At 42.9% G+C, this 26,075-nt stretch overlaps 1 protein-coding gene across 2 annotated transcripts in view; it reads right to left on the reverse strand.

Moving 5' to 3' along the window:
- The window catches only part of zdhhc9 (zinc finger DHHC-type palmitoyltransferase 9), a 48,207-nt gene that overhangs the window by 11,692 nt on the left and 10,440 nt on the right, over positions 1 to 26,075 (reverse strand). The window contains exons 2-6 of one of the 2 annotated variants that reach the window (XM_041842088.2): positions 10,593 to 10,753; positions 3,651 to 3,809; positions 2,012 to 2,149; positions 736 to 784; positions 314 to 416 (exon numbers count right to left, since the gene is read on the reverse strand). In XM_041842088.2, the coding sequence (XP_041698022.1) occupies positions 314 to 416; positions 736 to 784; positions 2,012 to 2,149; positions 3,651 to 3,809; positions 10,593 to 10,753 (610 nt within the window). Of the gene's footprint in view, positions 1 to 313; positions 417 to 735; positions 809 to 2,011; positions 2,150 to 3,650; positions 3,810 to 10,592; positions 10,754 to 26,075 lie in introns of both variants that reach the window. The other variant, XM_041842079.2, reaches the window with a different exon arrangement.

The following is a 26,075-nucleotide window of genomic DNA, read 5'->3' on the forward strand; positions in this document are numbered from 1 at the left end:
CCTGTCTGCATTTTAAACCCCGCCTACCCAAACTCATGATTTGTTGGGAGAGTTGTCTGTCTGAGGAGGACCCTTCCCGGATGTATTTTTCCCCTTTTCGAAGTTACCAAGAGAATCCCTCATGATTCCCAGACTTAGTGCTGTTGCCCTAGGTCTGGGTTTTCCGAGACTACCAGCTGTGTCAATCTAAAATGTCCTTCCATATCTCCATAATCACCAGTGCTGGATAAAAGAGGAGAGGAAGTCAGTTTAAACTGTTGAGACACAGCCCCTGTAGTAGGAGTAGTGAATGGTAGAGAATAGATATACTCACATCCTCATTGGTGGTCTGGTTGAGGGAGATAAGATAAGAATGGAAGCCTGTCAGTCCCACTACTGACCACAAGGTGAAGAAGCACACCAGCACTTCCAGCACAGTGGGATCATCAGGTTAAGGAAACAGCACAGATAAATTAACAGTATTACAAGCTCTCAAAGTCCACCTGTCAAGGATAGGTCTTTGTCGAACATGAGGTTACTGCAATCACTACTGATTAATTATCGCCTTTGATGTTAAATGCACCAGTGACGATTCAGGTTATAACTCAATTTAACTTGATTTGGCTCAATAAAAACAAAGATATGTCTGTATGGTATGATTATTATGAATGTCTGTTTCTTTTAGGTTTAAAAGTAAACTACAGTGGCCCTAAGGGTCAATAAACAGATGGGATTTATGTGGAACTGAAAGGATATGTCCCAGGTGTGTCCTGCAGTGTCTTCACAAACCCGGAGTCCACCGAGCCTGTAGAGCACATAGTTAAAGGTTCTGTGGAGCACATACAGTGCATTCGGAAAGTATTCAGACCCCTTGACTTTTTCCACATTTTGTTACGTTACAGCCTTATTTTAAAATGGATTAAAAAAACAAACAAAAAAACTCATTAATCTACACACAATACCCCATAATGACAAAGCAAAAACGAGTTTTCTGAAATTTTTTGCAAATGTATTACAAAGAGGAAAACAATCCTGTCTCGGAGCTCTACGGACAATTCCTTCGATCTCATGGCTTGGTTTTTGCTCTGACACGCACTGTCAACTGTGGGACCTTTTTATTGACCGGTGTTTGCCTTTCCAAATCATTTCCAGTCAATTGAATTTACCACAGGTGGACTCCAATCAAGTTGTAGAAACATCTCAAGGATGATAAATATAAACAGGATGCACCTGAGCTCAATTTGGAGTCTCATAGCAAAAGGTCTGAATACGTATGTAAATAAGGTATTTCTGTGTATATTTATATATATAAAAAAAACATTTTTTTAACCTGTTTTCGCTTTGTGATTATGCACATTGTGTATAGATTGCAGAGAATTTGTATTTATTTAATCAATTTTAGAATAAAGCTGTAACGTAACAAAATGTGGAAAAAGTCAAGGGGTCTGAATACTTTCCGAATGCACTGTATAAGAGCGTGCACACACACACACACTCCTAATAAGCTCCAAGACGTACACTGAAATATTCCCCTCACTCACTCACTCCAACATTAAAAGAATAAACGATGCTGCTGCTTGAATTAAGATCACAAGCCTGGAGCCAATTATCCTGACTGTAAATGCTCTGCCCCTTTCCCTGCCATCTCGCTGTCTGTAAAGTCCCACATATAGGAACAAATCAAAGGGAAGTGTGTGAGTATGAGTATGTGCATGTCATCCAGGCAGTAACTGTTGCATGTCCCTTCATGCTCCGGTCAAGCCTCAGCTGAACTAGGTCTCTGTTTCATCATATTTAGTCCGCATCACTCACTCACCCTTCCAGATCGATTACATTCTCTCAACTGTCAAGTCAAGAGTGACGGTTTCCCGCACACCTGTGAATTTCCTATCGACCAATCTGTAAACACCGTCTTGAAGTACTGTCAGTCTGAAACTGACCTAAATCTACATTTGCTTTTGTTATTATACTCTGCTCTGGTCTTGACAGTGACACATATGTAGCGAAACTATGAAGGAACAACAGTACTCACGCATCACCACGTGTACGATGCCGAAGGTGAAGATGTAGATGGTAAGCAGGGACAGGGACAGAGTGAACAGATAGAAGTAGCGGTAGTTCCTCTTGCCCACACAGTTGCCCACCCAGGGGCAGTGATGGTCAAAACGATCTGTGGAAAAGAGGAGAAGGATGAGGTCAAAGATGGAGAGGAGAGGGAAGAGGTTCTGTGGCCACGGGATCAAATGCACATGTTCCAACAGACACAAAAACAAACTTGGTTCAATTTAACTTTGAGATGCAAATGAGTGCGTAGGATAGACCCTTCCCCAAAGTTCTGCTGGTTAAAGGCTTTCAACTTCTGACAATAACAACCTAGTTCAACAAAGGTCAAATAGCCATTAGCCAATGTCTTCTGCTACAATAGGTCACTATTCCCCAAAGACAAACACACCGTTTTGACAGGAACTAAGAGTCATTTCCCTATAATTCCCCTTTCTCTGATCTAAATATAGTGACCACCGTTTCCTCATTACACTTGGACCAGAGCCAGAGTGAAGCTATCGAGGGTCAGATAGCTTTACAGAGGAAAAACATCTTGCTTAACACTTTTCCTGTGGCAGACAACACGTACACATGAAAAGATATATGATGACAGCATGCAGGTGGGGCACTTCTGCATTGGAGCATATCAGGAATGAGGAAAAACCATCATAAATATGATCTGTTGATGTACTGTATATAAAAAGGAGCCCAGTGTATATAATCAACTACTAAATCCTGTATGGCACACAACACACAGGGCAGGTTCATGGAAAACACCTTCATTCCAGCTATTAACCACGCCCACTAGTTTTACTCAAATATGTGAAAAAGGTCTGTTTTTATTCACTAAAATACTGCAACAGACTTGATTGCACTGAAGAAGAGGTCATGTATTTTGTTTTGTCCAACACCTGTGCAAAGATGGATAAACAAACACAATAGACAATAACCGATCTTTAAAGGCCAAAGGCATGGTTCAATCACGACTAGCCAAATTACTGTTATTCTGCAGAGTTTGACATGTTCATGCACACACATGAGAAACTATATAATATAATATAATAATATGCCATTTAGCAGACGCTTTTATCCAAAGCGACTTACAGTCATGCGTGCATACATTTTTTTTTGTGTGTATGGGTGGTCCCGGGGATCGAACCCACTACCTTGGAATTACAAGCGCCGTGCTCTACCAGCTGAGCTACAGAGGACCACTATCCTCAAGCAACATTCCAAAGAGTGCTTTGTAGAGAACTGGGGAAGAAATAATAAATATGCCAGCATTCCAAATTCCCACTGGAAACCCATTCAGCTATCAAATGTCCATCACAAGCATATCAGGATATAGAACAAAATAACTTTAGATTAAAACTCTTTCCAATAAATTTTTCTAAAACACTGACAAATAAATGAAGGTAAGGTCAAGGCTTGAGCAAACAAATAAAAACTTGCATCAGCAGAATGTGTCCTTCACATGCTGATAAAAAAAGCTACTTTTATCACAATACCCAGTCACTGAGTGAATTGAAGTGTAAAAATGTGTATGTTATTTTCAGACTGAGTCTTCTTTCATGATAACAAAAAAAAAAAAATGAATTGACTGAAGGTAGAAGAATGCTCTCTCTTACCCACGCAGTTGTCACAGATACTGCAGTGTGAGGCGCGAGGCGGTCGGAAGATCTTGCAGGTGTAGCAATACTTCAGTTTGACAATCTGCCCGTTGATTTGGACGTTGCGGATCCGAGGTGGAGGCCGCTGCCCAGCCGGGACATTCCCATTAGCCGCCTCTGAGACAACAAAAGGTGGCCATTTGGGATTATACTCATAGTTAACAATGGAGTCATATCTATTCATTTTCATACTGTGTAGTGCAAGTTTCACATATACAGGTTAAGCCTAAATTGCCCTTTAACCAATAATAATGATAATTTGGCTTCAGACATGTCTTAACCATGGATGATGATCTGCATTTAACAAGTTGTGAGTCATAGATCGACCACACGCAAATTACATTTTAGGTCAACTAAATATACCAGACTTAACCAGAACTTAAACAATTGACCCAGAGTGCCTCTACCACACACATAATCATAAAGTAGAGCATACATTCTGAGAATATTGCATTGCCTGTTGCTAGCGCCATTGCCACACTTCAAAGTATTGTATTCAAAGCCGGTGGAAGCCGAGGTTCCAATTGGGTTGAATATCTACACAGTGAAGCCATGAGTTTCGAGCCATAATGGCAGTTAAAAATGAAGGGCTTTGGAAGAACACAAATGCGAATCGTTGAACCTAGAGAATGTCAGTGAATGACACTGTCGCTTCAGCCCAATGTTCCACACACGCCGGTCAGTTATTTACCATTATGTTTTATCATAACAGGGCTGTTATTGTTATTTATTAGCCCGGACCTGGGACGATGTGTCTTGCTGTGTCAGGTATGTAGTCCTGTTTACAGTAACATTAATCGCTTAATGGAAAAATCCACCCAAAACCACTTATTCCTTTAAATGTACAGTGTTAAATAACACAAATATGTGAGAATAAATTTTTTTTGTGAACACATGTTTCATTGTGGGGTTATAAAGTTGGTAGCAACATGGGAAATCGCTGTGGAAATCTGTTGCAGCTCAAGTCGACTACAAAATCCACAATGCAATGCTCTCTTCTATGGGCTGGCTAGCTAGGTACACGCAGTAATACCAAAGACAATATCAGCATGTAACATAGCTAGTTCGCTATAAAATCGCCTAAACAAACTGCACTATCAATTTAGGAATCTACAATCTCACCATGTTCAACCTGCAGATCGATGTGCCTCACAGAGTTGAGTCTAACATTCGCAACGGCATATATACTTTTGAGGAAACGTTGCCATGCTACGTCAATGGTCCGCTCGGTTCATTCTGGACGATTATGGGACAAGGAGCGCTTTCCTGCAATGGGAGTCTATTGGGCGCTAGCTCAAAAACCCAACATTAGCACGAATTTCGTCAAAACATTACAAATATTTTCCAAGATGTGGAATAATTAACTTGCCATCTGTAGTATCGTATAGCTTTGGAATCGTGACATTCCGTACTTTCGAGAAAAATAGGCACGTTTCTCGACATATTCACTGACTTTGAGAAGGGATTGCGTGACGATTAGTTTAGCAACCGCGTGACGCAGCATTACAACGTGAACGCGATTGGTCGACAGTCTGCTAAGTGGCGCGTTAAACCTTTCTTAGTTCATTGGATTCCTATCTCCGTTCTATAATATCTCCAGTAACGGCACCATGCAAAGCGCAGACAAATAGGAAAAATGTGCTATACCCTCCGTTAAATTACAAATTTATCGAGGTAGGAATATAAAAAAAATATGATCAATTGCTCATTCGAGAGAATACATCCTCCCAAGTTATGAAATCGGCCAGTATTTAAATCTGACATGTATGATAGACGTTTTCGCGATCTTAAAGTCGTATTCCTATTAAACTTCCAGTGTAGTGTGAGAGACTTTATCACGGTGCCATGTCAATAACTCAGATAAACATGAAAACATGAAATGACCCAGGAAATCGATAGAACATAACTCAGAGATGCACAAAAACAATATTATTTTCAAAATGGGTGAACCTTTCCTTTAAGTTTCATTTTAATAAATGGAATAACATTACTGAATAATGGCTCAGTTGCCTTACATACAGTTGAAGTCGGAAGTTTACATACACTTAGGTTGGAGTCATTAAAACTAGTTTTTCAACCACTCCACACATTTCTTGTTAACAAACTATCGTTTTGGCAAGTTGGTTAGGACATCTACTTTGTGCATGACAAGTAATTTTTCCAACAATTGTTTACAGACAGATTATTTCACTATCACAATTCTCCACCCACACACACACACTACACTGACACTCCAACACACACACACACACACACACACACACACATATTGACACCACACACACGCTGCTGCTACTCTGTTATCCATCCTGATTGCCTAGTCACTTTTACCCCTACCTACATGTACATATTACCTCAACTACCTCATACCCCTTCACATTGACGCGGTACCGGTACTCCTTGTACACTGAGTGTACAAAACATTAGGAACACCTGCTCTTTCCATGACAGACTGACCAGGTGAATCCAGGTGAAAGCTATGATCCCTTATTGATGTCACTTGTTAAATCCACTTCAAATCAGTGTAGATGAAGGGGAGGAGACTGGTTAAAGAAGGATTTTTAGCCTCGAGACAATTGAGACATCGATTGTGTATGTGTGCCACTCAGAGGGTGAATGGGCAAGACAAAAGCTTTAAGTGCCTTTGAACGGAGTATGGTAGTAGGTGCCAGGGACACCGGTTTGTGTCAAGAACTGCAATGCTGCTGGGTTTTTCAACGCTCAACAGTTTCCCGTGTGTATCAAGAGTGGCCCACCACCCAAAGGCCTTCCAGCCAACTTGACACAACTGTGGAAAGCATTGGAGTCAACATGGGCCAGCATCCCTGTGGAACGCTTTCGACACCTTGTAGAGTCCATGCCTCGACAAATTGAGGCTGTTCTGAGGGTAAAAGGGGGTGCAACTCAATATTAGGAAGGTGTTCCTAATGTTTTGTACACTCAGTGAGTACAGTTACATGCACACAATAATAATACGATTATGGTGGATTGTCCGATTAATGCAATAGTTTAAAACATTTACATGCTTTGCAAGAAGAACAATTTCCCTAATAATCCTGTTTACATGGACACATCAAATGAGGCTACTTTATGGGACTTTTGATAAATGCAGAAAATCGCCAAAGAAAATAAACATTCTACCACAGTGACCATGTTATTTTTGCTAAGTCCATTTGATTCTGAGTTCGGACATATAAAGTTTGTATGTGAAAACTACTTATAAGATGAATACTTTCAGTTTTTCCGAAATCACTTCACTCGCGCATAAGAGGGAGGCTTGCGCTGCTGTTTATGGCACATGCACAGATCAAATACAATGCTGGAACGCCGATTAAGCTGTTTACATGTCCTAATAATTCGAAAGATTGCTCAGAAAACCAGGTGTTTTAATCAGCGTACGTTACTTCATGATTAAGATAGGCAGGGTAAGGTTTTTACATTTACGTCATTTAGCAGACGCTCTTATCCAGAGCGACATGACTATTTCCATAGTCTGCCTACTGCCACAATCAGTTTAATATTTAATTATTATTGTGCATGGAAACGTAGCCCCATTATTGTTTTATTGTGTCCAAATTCTTCTTACTTTTTAACTCTGCATTGTTGGGAAAGGACTCATAAGTAAGCATTTCACAGTAAAGTCTACACCTGTTTCGGTGCATGTGACAAAACGTTTTATTTTATTTGTTAAAGGCAAGATTAATTGAATGTGGTAGTTAATTTTTCTTGTACAAACATGTTTGTACAGCTTGGTGAGGATGTGATTTGTTTTTGTCATTTGAGCGATTTATCTCGTCATTTTTTGCGAAGGCGTGGTATGTGTGTGGGCTCTGTACTAGTTTACGATGAGGAAGACAAGTTTGGGAGGAGTGAAAAATCTGTTATCAGGGAAGGATCGATGCATGCTCCCAAACACAAGCTGTGTTCGAATACTCATACTAACCACACTAACCGTACTATTTGTGACGTGAATTGAGTATATAGTATGCTTATTGGTCACAGTATGGCTATAGTTAGTATGCCAAAAGTTCCTGGATGTCATACTAAATTCGCCAAAATAAGAAGTATACATGCAGTGGACACTATTTCCGTGCTTTTAGGGCCCAAAATGCAATTCTTCAGAAAATAGGTGTGGCTTCACAACGTTTTCAGATTTGGCGGTAAATATGCAGCCGATGTCCGACGAGAGCGGATACAAATTCATTGCTTTAACTAATTATGACAAATGTTGAGCAATGTAATAAAGTAATTACTTTTCAAATAAGTTACACGTTATGTTGGCTGACAATTTGTTAGCTATGCTATCCTTACGAACCGCATAGCATTACAGCAGTATGTACCGGTATGAACAGCTAGTTACCTAACGTTAGTTGGCTACTAATACAGCGAACTTGCCAGGCAGTATATTAACTATCTGCTATCTAACTACCCAACGTTTATTGACTTGATTATTCACATCATTCTTAGTTAAGTGGTATAGTCGTTGTGCGTATCAATGGACATTGTTAATTCTGGCTATCTACTCCAATTTCAGAGCACTCTCGCGCAGAATAACTGATACATTTACAAACGCTTAACACCTGTTGAATATGGCCGGTGTCAGTAAAAGTTGGCAAAAAAAAAGCATAATTAAATTGTTGCCAGCAGCACAGTTACAGTTACCAACGCTCTGGATAACATGAAAACAGCCTAACCAGCTCTGCTAGGGCGAGTAAAATGGTCAGAGTGAGGTGTTCTCTCATTTGTGTATGGAAGTAGCTAGCCAAAGTTAACCAGTTAGCTTGGGTGCTTGACTGCCGTTGAACGCTCGGATCAACCCTACTCCTCGGCCAGAGCGTCCAGTGTGCGCTCTGAATTTATAAAACGGACAATCTGACAACGCTCTGGATTTACGAAAACCCAGAGTGCACTCTGGCACTCCAGATTGAATTTACTAACACACCCGAAATCGTAAAATGTTTAGCTAGTCATTTGTGATGCTAACAAGCTAGCAAGAGGTTGCATAGCAACAGCATCAACTTCCGGTAGACAGGCGAAGCTCTAGTACGCTCAACTGAAACGATACAGTTTGTTTACAGTATACTAAAATGAACTAATAGTATATAGTATATACTCATTAAGTATGTAGTATACAGTATGTTAGTATGGGTATTCGAACACAGCTCTAGTCTGTGGCTCAACATAGTCCATATGCTAAACAAGGTCATGTCACACAAACTGAATGGCCTCGCCGTTCTAAGTAGTGCCATTGCAGCCATTGTTAGGCCAAACATGGGAATGTTATCCCAAATCCATTAGCATGTTAGCCCAACAGTCATTAGCATGTATCTCTATGGAGTCGGACTGGAAGGCCTGAGCCATCACAAAGGGAGCATATCGTCCCAATAGCCGTTAGCATGCATCGCCTTGTTTTCTGACTGGAAGGCTTGAGTCAAAGCCGTGACAAAGGGAGCGCTGCCAGCCCAGGCACTCCCAGTGGACCACCTGCAGAAGTGGCCATCATTTACAGCCCTCTTCTGTCAACTGGAGAGGACCTCTTACCTGTCCCCCACCCACGCCTCTTGACCGCAACGAGAGAGAACAGGGGCGCATGAAGGGCAATTTGAATCTTCCACCGCCCAGACAGAGAGGCTGCACACTGAACAGCTAGAGAGGGAGGGAGGGAGGGTTGGGCAGTGGCATGGCTACTGCAAAACAGACAGGCTTTTTCCTCAAGAGATAGATAGGAAAGAGAGGCTGGCTGAAATAATGGCTAAATTGTAGATAGTCCACAAGGGAATGGTCATCAAAACAAAAGCCATTACATGCAAGTGCAGCAAGTTAATTCAGACCCACATCTGGCTAGGTTATGCGAGGTAACATAGGAAGATTGTCTGCAAAACCCTCCTATTTGGTGGTGCCTTCATAATTAATGCATGTGCTACTGTTGTCTAGATAATGAGAACGTCACAATGCTTTGCTGGAGGGCCAAACTGATGAATTCAAACTACACAGAGGCTTGAAACAGTACACTTCAGATTGGAGAAAAAGTTGGGAACAATGCGGGGGTGACTGACTAGGGGATGAGCTCAGAACAGCATGGATGACGAACCTTTAGCGATATAAAGCATAAGAAACATAAATTAAACAACAGGCCGGGGCTCTGGTCTCCCACACTGCTGCTTGACACACACGTCTGTTGTATTCATGCACCTAGAATGCTTTACACCTCGCTTGGTTCCTAATTCGCCTCGGGTGGTGGGCCACAGTCCTCCTCGGCCCCCCGTTGACATTTGTTCCATGTCCGGAAGCGACCTTGCTAGCCCCTAACCCTTAGGCATTTCATGTACATCTGAAAGGATTAGATAGGTATGAGCAGCATGATAGTACCTCCTCCTTGCCCTCTGATTGGCTAGATGGAATGCTTGCCATATTGCTTACCTTAGTCTTAAATTCTTTCAGAACTACAGAAGTGTCACACTACGGTGATCCAGTTTGGATTTCGAATCTACAAATGTAGGGGGTATGGCCTAGGGCAGGGATGATCAACTAGATTCAGCCGTGGGCCTATTTCTTCTTGAGCGGATGGTCAGCGTGCCGGAACATAATTTCAAATATTTTGTAGACTGCAAATTGACTGCAAGAAGCCCAAACAGATATAATATTTGACTAAAACAATAATGTCAAACCTTGCTTACATTTGTATACAATCACATCTCTCTCTTTTATGCGTGAGAATACTTTGGAACAGATTTCCAAAATTAAAAACACTTGGAACTGATTTGCTGGGGGCCGCCAGTTGGGGAACCCTGGCCTAGGGGTTGTTTCTATACAGGGCCTAGGGAAGAATGAGGGAGGCATGGGTGTGGATTATGATGATGATGATGATGATGATAACACAGTTAGGGGTCAACTACTCACCAATTTCCATCTCGATGAAGGTGGCCTCCTCGGAGAGTGCACGCGGCAACACCCCCGGGTCACTGAAGCTGGTCCTTAGCAGCATGGCCATGACGAAGAGGAAGAGGACGATAGCGAAGACCGGGATGGCAGGGGACAGGTGGATTGCCAGGTATGGGCACCTGCAGATGTGACAAGAGGACCATAGGTTAAATAGCAATATTCCAGCAAACACACAAGCACCACACAAAGTTGTCTCTTAATACTCCATACTGAGTGATTATAATGTGATTGACCTGTAAAACATTAAGCTAAAGCAGGATAGTTCGTGCCATGGTGATTGTTCTGTTTAGTTATGTTGATGCAAATTCTCATGAATAAAGTGGAAATGACAATTTCTTGCCTTCAATTTCATACCAAAACTAATACTCCTTATCTGATATAAAATATATACAGTTGAAGTCTCCACACATTTCTTGTTAACAAACAATAGTTTTGGCAAGTTGGTTAGGACATCTACTTTGTGCATGACACAAGTAATTGTTTACAGACAGATTTCACTGTATCACAATTCCAGTGGGTCAGAAATGTACATACACTAAGTTGACTGTGCCTTTAAACAGCTTGGAAAATTCCAGAAAATGATGTCATGGCTTTAGAAGCTTCTGCTAGGCTAATTGACATCATTTGAGTCAATTGGAGGTGTACCTGTGGATGTATTTCAAGGCCTACCTTCAAACGCAGTGCCTCTTTGCTTGACATCATGTGAAAATCAAAAGAAAATCAGCCAAGACCTCAGAAAAAACAATTGTAGACCTCCACAAGTCTGGTTCATCCTTGAGAGCAATTTACAAACACCTGAAGGTACCACGTTCATCTGTACAAACAATAGTACGCAAGTATAAACACCATGGGGCCACGCAGCCGTCATACCACTCAGGAAGGAGACGCGTTCTGTCTCCTAGAGAGGAACGTACTTTGGTGCGAAAAGTGCAAATCAATCCCAGAACAACAGCAAAGGACCTTGTGAAGGTTCTGGAGGAAACAGGTACAAATGTATCTATAGCCACAGTAAAATGAGTCCTATATCGACATAACCTGAAAGGCCGCTCAGCAAGGAAGAAGCCACTGCTCCAAAACCGCCATAAAAAAGCCAGACTACGGTTTGCAACTGCACATGGGGACAAAGATCTTACTTTTTGGAGAAATGTCCTCTGGTCTGATGAAAGAAAAATAGAACTGTTTGGCCATAATGACCATCATTATGTTTGGAGGAAAAAGGGAGTAGCCTGCAAGCCGAAGAACACCATCCCAACCGTGACGCACAGGGTTGGCAGCATCATGCTGTGGGGGTGCTTTGCTGCAGGAGGGACTGGTGCACTTCACAAAATAGATGGCATCATGAGGAAGGAAAATGATGTGGATATCTCAAGACATCAGTCACGAAGTTAAAGCTTGGTCGCAAATGGGTCTTCCAAATGGACAATGACCCCAAGCATACTTCCAAAGTTGTGGCAAAATGGCTTAAGGACAACAAAGTCAAGGTATTGGAGTGGCCATCACAAAGCCCTGACCTCAATCCTATAGATCATTTGAGGGCAGAACTGAAAAAGCATGTGCAAGCAAGGAGGCCTGCAAACCTGACTTAGTTACACCAGCTCTGACAGGAGGAATGGGCCAAAATTCACCCAACCTATTGTGGGAAGCTTGTGGAAGGCTACCCGAAACGTTTGACCCAAGTTAAACTATTTAAAGGCAATGCTACCAAATACTAATTGAGTGTATGTAAACTTCTGACCCGCTGGGAATGTGATGAAAGAAATAAAAGCTGAAATAAATAATTCTCTACTATTGTTCTGACATTTCACATACTTAAAATAAAGTGGTGATCCTAACTGACCTAAGACAGGTAATTTTTACTTGGATTAAATGTCAGGAATTGTGAAAAACTGAGTTTAAATGTATTTGGCTAAGGTGTATGTAAACTTCTGACTTCAACTGTATGCATTTACATGACCGAGGAGCAAATCTATTTTTCCTTTTATGGCAGCACAACAATATGGCTGCGAAGATAACTACATCAGGGGTGGAAGAAGCCCTCGTCTTTACACAAGAAACTATTAACATCCCATAATTGTCAACAAAAGCGCAGCACAGTCGGCACTGAGAAACAAGCCTGTACACATCCTTGTAGAGCAGAAGGTCACTGTTGCAACGTGCCGTTAGGGCCGTCTGGTCTGCAACCCTTCCCCTAGGGCCACACACACACACACACACACACACACACACACACGCATGCACGCACTGCAGCCATGGCCCAAGAATCAACAACAGCCGGAGGCCGTGTTTACTCTTCCGAACGCTCACGCTCTCTGGAGAGGGGAGGGCTGCATTAACATAAGTCCAATTGGCACGCCTAAACTGTAAACTACCAATATAGTCAGGATTCCCTTCTAAAAAAGCAATTCTTCCCGTCACGGTGACGAAGGTGGTCTATAAAGTGATGCGGCAGATTGGTAAGTAAGCTGCACTTCTCTCCTTCTTCCCCATGTGAAGAGATCACACATCCATAATGTAAGGGTAATATATTATGATAACACTTCCCTCTTCATAATGCATGCCACATAGAATTCATTGTGAAGGGAGCATGGGAAAGAAGAGAATCTAGGATGAATCTAGGGGAAAACCTAGTCAGTTGTACAACTGAATGCATTCAACTGAAATGTGTCTTCCGCATTTAACACAACCCCTCTGAATCAGAGTGGTGCGGGGGGCTGCCTTAAATCGATATCCACGTCGTCGGCGCCCAGGGAACAGTGGGTTAACTGCCTTGCTCAGGGGCAGAACGACAGATCTTTACCTTGTCAGCTCTGTGATTCGATCCAGCAACCTTTCGGTTACTGGCCCAACGCTCCTACCCACCAGGCTACCTACTACAATATCTGGTCATACAGGGCAATATCCTGAGTATTGCATGTTAGACAGCACATGGTTGATGAGTCATCATGAGTGTATTTCACAGTGTCAGTGACCAAATGGTGTAACGCTTTGGTTTTTGCCCTAACACTACACAGCTGATTCAAAATGATCAAAGCTTGATGATTAGTTAATTAGTTGAATCAGCTGTGTAGTGCTAGCGCAAAAACCAAAATGTGCACACCTTGAGGTCCGGAGGACAGAGTTTGCGAAACCCTGGTGTAACAGGATATAGATTTGATTATGCAAGAGGTATGTAAAAAGGAAATCATTTTTTCAAAACACCAGATTTCTAGTGGATCCAGATAAAGACTGTGGATCTCCCTACAAAATCCAAAAACATTATCCAAAAATCCCAAAATATTATCAATCCAAGAAAATACTTTCTAGTTGAAAAACAAACACTCCCAACTCAGTCTGGTACAAATGCTGTTGTGATGTAAGCCCCGGACACTGACTGGTTAGGCTGGTTCTGTCATTTTCAGTTCCCATTTAAAATGTTCCATTTCCTCTTTGTCTGGGTGCCATTTTATGCTGACTCATAAACACTGTCCTACACCACAGCGGAAACATACTGTAAGAGGGGGGAAGAGGTTAAGGGGAGGGGTGTAGCTACAGTGTCCAAGAGTGAGCCAACAAAAAACAGGGTAACAATATCCACCTGTTCCTTTCACATTATGTAGATTGACTTGATTTCAGGATTTATTCCTTTTAACTCTTAGCAGAGCAAAAGGCACTATGTAGATTAGACAGGTAAGTCTGCATACTGGTGCCATACCTGCAGGACAGGTCCGATAAGTTTCTCCCTGTACCTGGTTCCAGCTCTGTTTTTGCGGTGTGTCCAACTTCTTTGCCTTGACAACGACCATAAGAGTACAAACAGATCTGGGACCAGGCAACCTTTTCTACACTAATGAAAAAAATTATTAAGGAGAGATCCATCCAATCAATATACATTTCCACTGGTTCAAGCCCTGAGACAGTTGCCCAGAGCTTGTTAAATTACTGCAGAGTCAGCATAGACAACAGAGGACAGGAAGTAAATTGAGAGGACAGGAAGTGAATTGAGAGAACGGAAAGGCAGGGGAAGGAAGCTTGGTCTCAGCCCTCTCGCAGTCTGTCAATGACGTATAATTCCAGCACTGATGACTGGTTGAGCATTCTAGTCACACTTATCACCATCAGTTCCAGTCAACACCAAGCATCCTCTCCTGGAATTCCTGGGCATTACCAGTAGCCAAAACCAGGGTGGTACCAGAGCCATATATTTGGGTGGTTCTTAGAGCATGACAGATTTATCGGTTGACCGATATTATCTGCCGATATTGGCCTTTTACGGACGCATTTGTATCCACCGAAAAGGACCGAAATAAGATGCGGAGAAAAAGCTTGCGCCCATCTTGCCTTTGTGCACTACAGCAATACTGGTCACTATCACCCAACACAACTACACCAGTTGGACAGGAGAGTGAACTAATCATTAGTGCTTCTACGGTGAATGCGGAGTAGATAGAAGCTTGCCAGCTCAGTAAAGTGCCAGGGACGCCCCTATGCCAAACCCTAACCCCTACCTAACTTGAACCTTTACTGTAACCATTTAAAATGCCAACTTCAAATGGGGGTAGGGACATCCCAAGTATCCCAGATAGCAAGTGCCGTTGATTGAGGCAACGCTTGAGGCGAGAGGCAGTGCTGTGCCAGCGGCAAATTGTGATTGTTTTTCCAGTCAAGTGAAAACTACCAGAATCCAGTGGCTACATCCCTACCATTGATAAAAACATAGCTACATACCAATACATTGAAAATGTGTCCTATGTCCTTGTTTTCCAGATGGCTAGCATGAGGCAGCTCAGTCTTCAGAGGCAAATGTTTTGCTGGAATCGGTGCGGTTTATCCTCCTTTCACTAGAGTAAGAGTTTCTCCCCCCCAAAACTTGAGCGTGCATAACTATTCACCCCCCCAAAGTCAATACTTTTGTAGAGCCACCTTTTGCAGCAATTACAGCTGCAAGTCTCTTGGGGTATGTCTCTATAAACTTGGCACATCTAGCCACTGGGATTTTTGCCCATTCTTCAAGGCAAAACTGCTCCAGCTCCTTCAAGTTGGATGGGTTCCGCTAGTGTACAGCAATCTTTAAGTCATACCACAGATTCTCAATTGGATTGAGGTCTAGGCTTTGACTAGGCCATTCAAATGTTTCCCCTTAAACCACTCAAGTGTTGCTTTAGCAATATGCTTAGGGTATTTGTACTGCTGCAAGGTGAACCTCCGCCCTAGTCTCAAATCTCTGGAAAACTGAAACAGGTTTCCATCAAGAATTTCCCTGTATTTAGCGCCATTCATCATTCCTTCAATTCTGACCAGTTTCCCAGTCCCTGCCAATGTAAAACATCCCCACAGCATGATGCTGCCACCACCATGCTTCACTGTGGGGATGGTGTTCTCGGGGTGATGAGAGGTGTTGGGTTTGCACCGGACATATCGTTTTCCTTGATGGCCAAAAAGCTCAATTTTAGTTTTCTTCTATATGTTTGGGGAGTCTCCCACATGGCTTTTGGCGAACATCAAACGTGTTTGCTTATTTTTTTCTTTAAGCAATGGCTTTTTTCTGGCCACTCTTCCGTAAAGCCCAGCTCTGTGGAGTGTACGGCTTAAAGTGGTCCTATGGACAGATACTCCAATCTCCGCTGTGGACCTTCGCAGCTCCTTCAGGGTTATCTTTGGTCTCTTTGTTGCCGCTCTGATGAATGTCCTCCTTGCCTGGTCTGTGAGTTTTGGTGGGCGGCCCTCTCTTGGCAGGTTTGTTGTGGTGCCATATTCTTTCCATTTTTTAATAATGGATTTAATGGTGCTCCATGGGATGTTCAAAGTTTCTGATATTTTTTTATAACCCAACCCTGATCTGTACTTCTCCACAACTTTGTCCCTGACCTGTTTGGAGAGCTCCTTGGTCTTCATGGTGCCGCTTGCTTGGTGGTGCCCCTTGCTTACTGGTGTTGCACACTCTGGGGCCTTTCAGAACAGGTGTATATATACTGAGATCATGTGACACTTAAATAAAGTCCACCTGTGTGCAATATAACTAATTATGTGACTTCTGAAGGTAATTGGTTGCACCAGTTCTTATTTTAGGGGCTTCATAGCAAAGGGGGTGAATACATATGCACGCACCACTTTTTCGTTATTTATTTTTTTGCATTCTTTTAAACAAGTTATTTTAAAAATTTCACTTCACCAATTTGGACTATTTTGTGTATGTCCATTCCATGAAATCCAAATAAAAATCCATTTAAATTACAGGTTGTAATGCAACAAAATAGGAAAAAACGCCAAGGGGATGAATACTTTTACAAGGCACTGGTGTGGTTTTACTATTGATACGTCGCCCAGCCCCATCTCTGCCCTTCTTTTGAGCGAAAAGCTCCCCAAATTAGTCTGTTCAGAGTAGGCTATATATATATATATACATACATACACTGCTCAAAAAAAATAAAATAAAGGGAACACTTAAACAACACAATGTAACTCCAAGTCAATCACACTTCTGTGAAATCAAACTGTCCACTTAGGAAGCAACACTGATTGACAATACATTTCACATGCTGTTGTGCAAATGAAATAGACAACAGGTGGAAATATAGGCAATTAGCAAGACACCCCCAATAAAGGACTGGTTTTGCAGATGGTGACCACAGACCACTTCCCAGTTCCTATGCTTCCTGGCTGATGTTTTGGTCACTTTTGAATGCTGGCGGTGCTTTCACTCTAGTGGTAGCATGAGACGGAGACTACAACCCACACAAGTGGCTCAGGTAGTGCAGCTCATCCAGGATGGCACATCAATGCCAGCTGTGGCAAGAAGGTTTGCTGTGTCTGTCAGCGTAGTGTCCAGAGCATGGAGGCGCTACCAGGAGACAGGCCAGTACATCAGGAGATGTGGAGGAGGCCGTAGGAGGGCAACAACCCAGCAGCAGGACCGCTACCTCCGCCTTTGTGCAAGGAGGAGCAGGAGGAGCACTGCCAGAGCCCTGCAAAATGACCTCCAGCAGGCCACAAATGTGCATGTGTCTGCTCAAACGGTCAGAAACAGACTCCATGAGGGTGGTATGAGGGCCCGACGTCCACAGGTGGGGGTTGTGCTCACAGCCCAACACCGTGCAGGACGTTTGGCATTTGCCAGAGAACACCAAGATTGGCAAATTCGCCACTGGCGCCCTGTGCTCTTCACAGATGAAAGCAGGTTCACACTGAGCACGTGACAGACGAGTCTGGAGACGCCGTGGAGAACGTTCTGCTGCCTGCAACATCCTCCAGCATGACCGGTTTGGCGGTGGGTCAGTCATGGTGTGGGGTGGCATTTCTTTGGGGGGCCTCACAGCCCTCCATGTGCTCGCCAGAGGTAGCCTGACTGCAATTAGGTATCGAGATGAGATCCTCAGACCCCTTGTGAGACCATATGCTGGTGCGGTTGGCCCTGGGTTCCTCCTAATGCAAGACAATGCTAGACCTCATGTGGCTGGAGTGTGTCAGCAGTTCCTGCAAGAGGAAGGCATTGATGCTATGGACTGGCCCGCCCGTTCCCCAGACCTGAATCCAATTGAGCACGTCTGGGACATCATGTCTCGCTCCATCCACTAACGCCACGTTGCACCAAAGACCGTCCAGGAGTTGGCGGATGCTTTAGTCCAGGTCTGGGAGGAGATCCCTCAAGAGACCATCCGCCACCTCATCAGGAGCATGCCCAGGCGTTGTAGGGAGGTCATACAGGCACGTGGAGGCCACACACACTACTGAGCCTCATTTTGACTTGTTTTAAGGACATTACATCAAAGTTGGATCAGCCTGTAGTGTGGCTTTCCACTTTAATTTTGAGGGTGACTCCAAATCCAGACCTCCATGGGTTGATACATTTGATTTCCATTGATAATTTTTGTGTGATTTTGTTGTCAGCACATTCAACTATGTAAAGAAAAAACTATTTAATAAGATTATTTCATTCATTCAGATCTAGGCTGTGTTGTTTAAGTGTTCCCTTTATTTTTTTGAGCAGTATATATATTAAAATTGGGCCTTGAGCCCAACATGCATGCCATGGGCCCTGTAAAAGTTGTCACACAGCCAATTCTTGAAAGCAGAGATAACATATCACCCCTGCCAATTTTTGCAATGCAAAGGCACCACTCCTACCTGGTACGAATTATAATAGGTAACTGATGCAGAGTGAGAAGTTTTAACTACTGGAGGGGAAGGGACATTTGCATGAGGGCTCTCTAATCTAGACTTTGAACCATTGAACTTCACACACACAATGCACCGAGGAGAGGATATGTACAGGACTCGTTAAGTAACAAGAACTGTTCCCTTCGAGTTGGTGTGTCCATGAAACGGGCTCAATTATCCCAGTTTGAGACTTATCTGCCCCATTTCCTGAACACAGATTACACCTACTCCTGGACAAAAAAAACTATCTCTGTTGAGCATGCTTTTTAGCCAAGGACTTGGCTAAAACTGGCCCATCATGTACTTTGAGAGTGGAGATCTCTCTAAAGTAGAGATGTTGCAGCCTTAAAATATTAGTACTCCTCATGCTGAGCAACACCACCGTGCCTGAGCATCAGAGGGAGATGTCATGCCTAGGTATTTCCTACCCAGACTTTAAACTTGACATCAGCGTTAGCCGTCCAATTAATGATGTACCGTACTGCTGCGCTAGCAGATCTGCAGTGGGCCAGCTGTGTAACCTCCGTTACAAGTAAGGATGTCTGCCTTACAACTCTCTCCCTCTCTGTGTCTCTCTCTGTCCCTTTGTCTCGCTCACTCGCTCTTACTCCCCGTCTTTGTTTCTCGCCAGTGCCCTAGAAAGAGAGCCCACAAACTACATTTGATGCTTCTCTCTTTCAGATGCCCATGGGAAATAGTTCCATAAAAAGAGGTCCCAGTGATCTCTCATTCAGTCATCTCAACAACACGTTCAGCAGTACGCGATTCCTTATTCTACATGTCATGTTTGTTCTAGACAGTATATTTCTATATGAACTTTCCACAATGTTTGTGCCCTGACATATCCGCTGGAGACCGAGACCTCCAGCTATGGCCACAAGACTGTAAGACCCCAAAGTGCTGGCTGGAAACGTCCCTTTCAAACAATAAGAAAGAATCCCAAGTAAGGGTGCAGTTTAGTGACATAAAATTACATTAAAGCTGAATAATGAACTTAAAACGCTACAATCATTTAGGAAACTTAAGGACAATCTGAATTTATGTGTGGTTGGAATTGAAAACTGATCTTAGTAGTCAGAAACAAGTTGAATCAGCAACACAAAGTTGTAACACAGTGGAGCAGAACAAAGTGATTAATTACCGTAATCAGATAATAACGATTCGATTCCAGAAACATTGAAATACCACACCAGTGACCTCTGACAGAGGAAAAAGGAACATAGATTTTCCACAATACTAAGGGCCCAACAAGCAACTGCAATACATTGGTTGTGTCCCAAATAGCACCCTATCCCCCATAGTGCACTACTTCTGACCAGAGCCCAGTAGGATGCCATATGGGACGCAATCCATATTGATCTGCAAATTGGGAAGGGACCGATTGCTGCCAAAGTGGCTATGAGGCAGTACGTGCACCTGAGTCCAGGCCTTTAAAAAGAGTTGACATCAGACAGAAGACATCTCTTGGGAAAATGGTGTCATCTGTCATCCATTACAAAGCACTTGGACGAGGAGGCAAATATGTATTAAGTGTCAGTCCCTAGCTCGCCTGCTTGTATTGAAATACAGATATGAATAGGATAATTCCACAGAAATTCACTCTCCCCATAAACACAACACAACCTTTAACAAGAAAGCTTTTAGGGAACAAAGACGCCATTTTATTGTTATTGGAAGTAGATACAGTAGGTTCTCAGCTGAATAAAAATCAGCGCATTGACTGAGTTATGTTCATTAGGCACCAAAACCTTGACTTCATTTTCAATGTTAGAAGTTTTGTTACGTTGTGCCCTACTGAACAAAACCGTTCTCATTGTTATTGGAGCTAGATGCAGAATGGTTTCTAAGAAGCTGAATATAAATTAGGGCATTTACTTAATGGGTCGTGTTTATTAGGCAGGAAAACAGACAAACAGGGAGGGACAAGCTAGAAGCTGTCTCCATAGCCCTTTGTTTGTGAGTGGTGTGGTTTTACTATTCTTGTGGGGACTAGAAGTCCTGACAAGGATAGTAAAACAAAGAAAATTTGCCGGTCCCCACAAGGAAAAACACTTTTTAAGGGGTAAGGTTTATTTTTAGGGTTACAATTAGGGAGTGTGTTAGAATTAGAGGTTAGATTTGGTTTTAGGGTTTAAGATAAAATCGGATTTTGAATGGGAATAAATGTTTTGGTCCCCACAAGAATAGTAAAACAAACATACAGTACCATTCAAAAGTTTGGACACACCTACTCATTCCAGGGTTTTTCTTTATTTTTTACTATTTTCTACATTGTAAATATCGCCGCTTATTCATGGAGGCCAAGGGAAGCCAGGCTTCCCTAAAACATATACCAAGAAAAAAAGAAATTATTTTGTCTTTCGTCTCTGTGTTTCATACATTTTCTTCAATTCACAAGAGGCTGAATGTACACTACATTGTCAAAAGTATGTGGACACCCGCTTGTCGAACGTCTCATTCCAAAATCATGGCCATTAACATAGAGTTGGTCCGCCCTTTGCTGCTATAACAGCCTCCACTCTTCTGGGAATGCTTTCCACTAGATGTTGTAACATTGCTGCGGGGACTAGCTTCCATTCAGCCACAAGAGCATTAGTGACGTTGGGCAGTGATGTTGGCCGATAAGGCCTGGCACTCAGTCGGCGTTCCAATTCATCCCAAAGGTGTTCGATGGGGTTGAGGTCAGGGCTCTGTGCAGGCCAGTCAAGTTCTTCCACACCGATCTCGACAAACCATTTCTGTATGGACCTCGCTTTGTGCACGGGGGCATTGTCATGCGGAAACAGAAAAGGGCCTTCCCCAGACCATTATTCCTCCTGCACCAAACTGTACAGTTGGCACGATGCAGTCGGGCAGGTAGCGTTCTCCTGGCATCCACCAAACCCAGATTTGTCCGTCAGACTGCCAGATAGTAAAGCATAATTCATCACGCCAGAGAACGCGTTTGCACTGCTCCAGAGTCCAATGGCGGCGAGCTTTACACCACTCCAGCCGATGCTTGGCATTGCGCCTGGTGACCTTAGGCTTGTGTGCGACTGCTTGGCCATGGAAAACCTTTTCATGAAGCTCCCGACAAACAGTTATTGTGCTGACGTTGCTTCCAGAGGCAGTTTGGAACTTGTTACTGAGTGTTGCAACCGAGGACAGATGGTTTGTTACATGCAATATGTTTTGTGGACTTCACCGGACAGATGTTGCTCTCCGGTTTTGTAATGAAACAAGTGTGTGGTTGAATGTATTCTGCCACTGTGTCTTCTCATTGTCTCGGCCTTAGCCAAATATATATCACACACGTATGTGGACACCCCTTCAAATGAGTGGATTCAGCTATTTCAGCCACACCCATTGCTGTCAGGTGTATAAAATCGAGCACACCGCCATGCAATCTCCATAGACAAACATTGGCAGTAGAATGGCCTTACTGAAGAGCTCAGAGATTTAACGTGGCACCGTCACGAGGTCCATACAGAAATGGTTTGTCGAGATCGGTGTGGAAGAACTTGACGGGCCTGCACAGAGCCCTGAATCAACCCCATCGAACACCTTTGGGATGAATTGGAACGCCGACTGCAAGCCTGGCCTAATCAGCCAACATCAGTGCCCGACCTCACTGATGCTCGTGGCTGAATGGAAGCAAGTCCCCGCAGCAATGTTCCAACATCTAGTGGAAAGCTTTCCCAGAAGAGTGGAGGCTGTTATAGCAGCTTAGGGGGGGACCAACTCCATATTAATACCATGATTTTGGAATGAGATGTTCGACGAGCAGGTGTCCACATACACTACATTACCAAAAATAGCACGGCGTCAAGGCATATGAACTAATAGGTTATAGAGCAAATGCAATTATCATAACACATAGGTTGTAATATGCCTTTTTTTTCCTGGATTGGCTTCCCCAGTGATTTTACCCACGTACCACTGCTGCTATCAAAGCCGGAGTCAAATGGAAGAAAACAGACTGAAACTGAGGGACCTGGTCCAATAAACGTTGCAAAACGTTTTAAAACGTGCCCTAATAAACACAACCCTGCTCTCTGGCACAGAGGTAAGCTCCCATTCAAAGCACAAACACCACTTAAATGCATGTCTGAAATTCTATTATAACAAATAGTGAAATGTTACTGGGCAGGGGCACAGAGGAAAACTTTATTTTACCTTTATTTTTTAAGTAGGCAAGTCAGTTAAGAACAAATTCTTATTTACAATGACGGCCTACCCCGTAGTAAGCCCACACAATCTGTGAATCCTTTTGTATGAATCAATGCTGGAAAAAGACTACCTCATCCTACAAATGGTTTCTACCAATTTGGCTAATCTGTTTTGTCTATTTGTTGCTCATTTCCGCAATTTAGTACAGCTACTCTTCAGGGGGAGCGCCTCTCTCGCTGGACTGCTGACGGTTGGAGATTAGTAATAAGAGGTCTACACAGTTGGTTGTTCTTGGACTGGGTCCAGCCCGCTCATGGAGGACACTGCCTCTTTGTTCTCCCATCTATGCCCTGTTGCTACTTTCTAATCCTAAATCCACATTACAAGAAGAGCCCTAATGCAGTGAATTGATTCCCAAGGGAAGGAAAGTTAGTGGGGGGAGAACTAAGACGGGGGTCAGAGAGTAATGCAATCATAGGATTCCTCTGAAGTTGTTGGCCTTGAGCTTTCAGAACTGGGTCGTGTTCATTAGTAGCCTGACTACCCATCCACATTGCTCCAGCCAAACTAGCGTTTCTTTTTCCACGACGAGTCTGGATTTGCTTTCCTCCCTGACATTTTCTAGAATCCAAACACATTCTGACTGTTCTGATTGGTCCTAGAAACAGATGCGTTAAGCCAGAGTCGGACTACATGATGATGTTATCAACTTTGATATTCTAAAATGGTTAGATCGCTGATTAATTGCCCCTCATTTTGAGGTCTGCACAAACAACTTCTAGGATGGCAGTTTCAGACAATGTATGGCGCCATCGATAGAGCAGCGGAATTAAATTCAGCATGAGTGGACAGGCAAGTACATTAGGGTACACAAAGCAAAACATTTCAAAACGTTTACAGAAAACGGAAATTAGAATTTCTTAATGGCAAGTGCAGATAAGACGACTTAGTTTCACACAATTTTCTTCTGTTTGGTGTAGTATTAGACCCGTCTCCCCTCTGAAAAAGTATATGTATTCAGTGTAGAGAAGATGCTACACCAGTGATGATTATACTGACCAGTCTCTTATTGGTGTAAACCATGAAAGCACTGACACCAAAAGCAGTTTCCGTCAATGCTTCTCTACTCCCGTTAGACTAGTTTAGCCTACAGTAACATTAGTAACATTTTTGCTAAATGAGGAATGTCAAACCTTTGCCAGATACCAACGAGAATCACAGAGACCCTTGTGTCCAGCTGAAGAATTTCTCCCATAGATGATCCATGGCAGCCTCGTTCCATAATGTGCTATAGCCAACTCCTCTATTGTCATGCCATACTGTACCTGCACATACAGAACATGGGACAAGGCTAGATCCATGGGAATCTATATAGATACATCTCTTTAGGTGAAGATTTACTTTTTTTCGCCCCATGAGCCATGCCATTTAAGATTTAGACATCTATGTTAAGACATTTATTCATCTCTTAAGATATATAGTATAGTGCAAGTGAAAGATCACAGCTATCACTTCTTAGTTTCTAATAGAGGAGTGCCTGTAGCTGTTGATTAGTGGTAGTGAGCTACTCTCTCAAACATGACTCTTGAAAAGCATTTCAGCAAATTGCCACTAGCCCGTCAAGGGGCTAGATCAGATACGTCTCAAATTGCTCCGTAATGGAGAGTTTTGAATTACAGCCCCTGTTCCCCAGCACAATCTCCATGTTAATATTCAGGCGTCCCCCCCGTGAGGGACAATTGTAATATGAACGTAGCGTGCTAACAACACTCGCGCCATTAGTCATTGTTGGCCCTGGTTCAAACTCAGCCGCTAAGCTAGTGGCATCCGTATCGGTCTCAACGGTTCCCTCTGTGGGGACTCAGCTGAGAACTTGGTCTGTTCATAAGGGCACAATGTTTTAAAACGTTTTGCAACATACAATAGAATTTAGCACTATTGATTGGAGTCCAGAAAGTCCCTCCCTGTTTTAGTCAGTTTTCTTTCATGTGGTGCCTAATGAACACGACCCAGACTCCCAGTGAGTGCAAACAGAGATGGGAAGGGCTTGGCACTTACAGTAGGGCCAGAGGCTTCAGGAAGCTGCAGTCTGCAGCCACTAATGTAGCTCCTCAGCAGTCCACTGGATGATTACATTAGGTCTAGTAACCTAGCAGTGATGGTCCCTGTCTAGTGGAATTACTTCCCAACAATGCAGAGAGAAAAATAATAACACAAGGAATGAATACACAATGAGTAACGATAACTTGGCTATATACACGGGGTACCAGTACAGTGTCGATGTGCAGGTGTACGAGGTAATTTAAGTAGATATGTACATATACACTACCGGTCAAGCATGGAGGTGGTGGTGTTATGGTGTGGGGGTGCTTTGCTGGTGACACTATCTGTAATTTATTTAGAATTCAAGGCACACTTAACCAGCATGGCTACCACAGCATTCTGCAGCGATACGCCAGCCCATCTGGTTTGGGCTTAGTGGGACTATCATTTGTTTTTCAACAGGACAATGACCCAACACACCTCCAGGCTGTGTAAGGAATATTTTATCAAGGAGAGTGATGGAGAGCTGCATCAGATGACCTGGCCTCCACAATTCCCTGACCTCAACCAAATTGAGATGGTTTGGGATGAGTTGGACCGCAGAGTGAAGGAAAAGCAGCCAACAAGTGCTCAGCATATGTAGGAACTCCTTTAAGACTGTTGGAAAAGCATTCCAGGTGAAGCTGGTTGAGAGAATGCCAAGAGTGTGCAAAGCTGGCATCAAGGCAAAGGGTGGCTATTTGAAGAATCTCAAATATAAAATATATTTTGATTTGTTTAACACTTTTTTGGTTACTACATGATACATGTGTTATTTCATAGTTTTGATGTCTTCACTATTATTCTACAATGTAGAAAATAGTAAAAATAAAGAAAAACCCTTGAATGAGTAGGTGTTCTAAAACTTTTGACCGGTAGTGTATGTTAGGGCCAGGACAATGTCGCAATATATTTTAATTTTTTTCATATCGCAATATTTTTCCCATGCCAAAAATGAAAACATGAAGCAGAACTCTTTGGTCATTTAAAAACCTGCTGTATGTAAAATATTGTGTGCTATAGCTTAGAAAATAAATAAATGTGACTCTGGATGACAAAATAATGATTTTTGTTTTC

This window comes from Coregonus clupeaformis, chromosome 2 (assembly GCF_020615455.1).
Source record: "Coregonus clupeaformis isolate EN_2021a chromosome 2, ASM2061545v1, whole genome shotgun sequence".
NCBI lineage: Eukaryota > Metazoa > Chordata > Actinopteri > Salmoniformes > Salmonidae > Coregonus > Coregonus clupeaformis.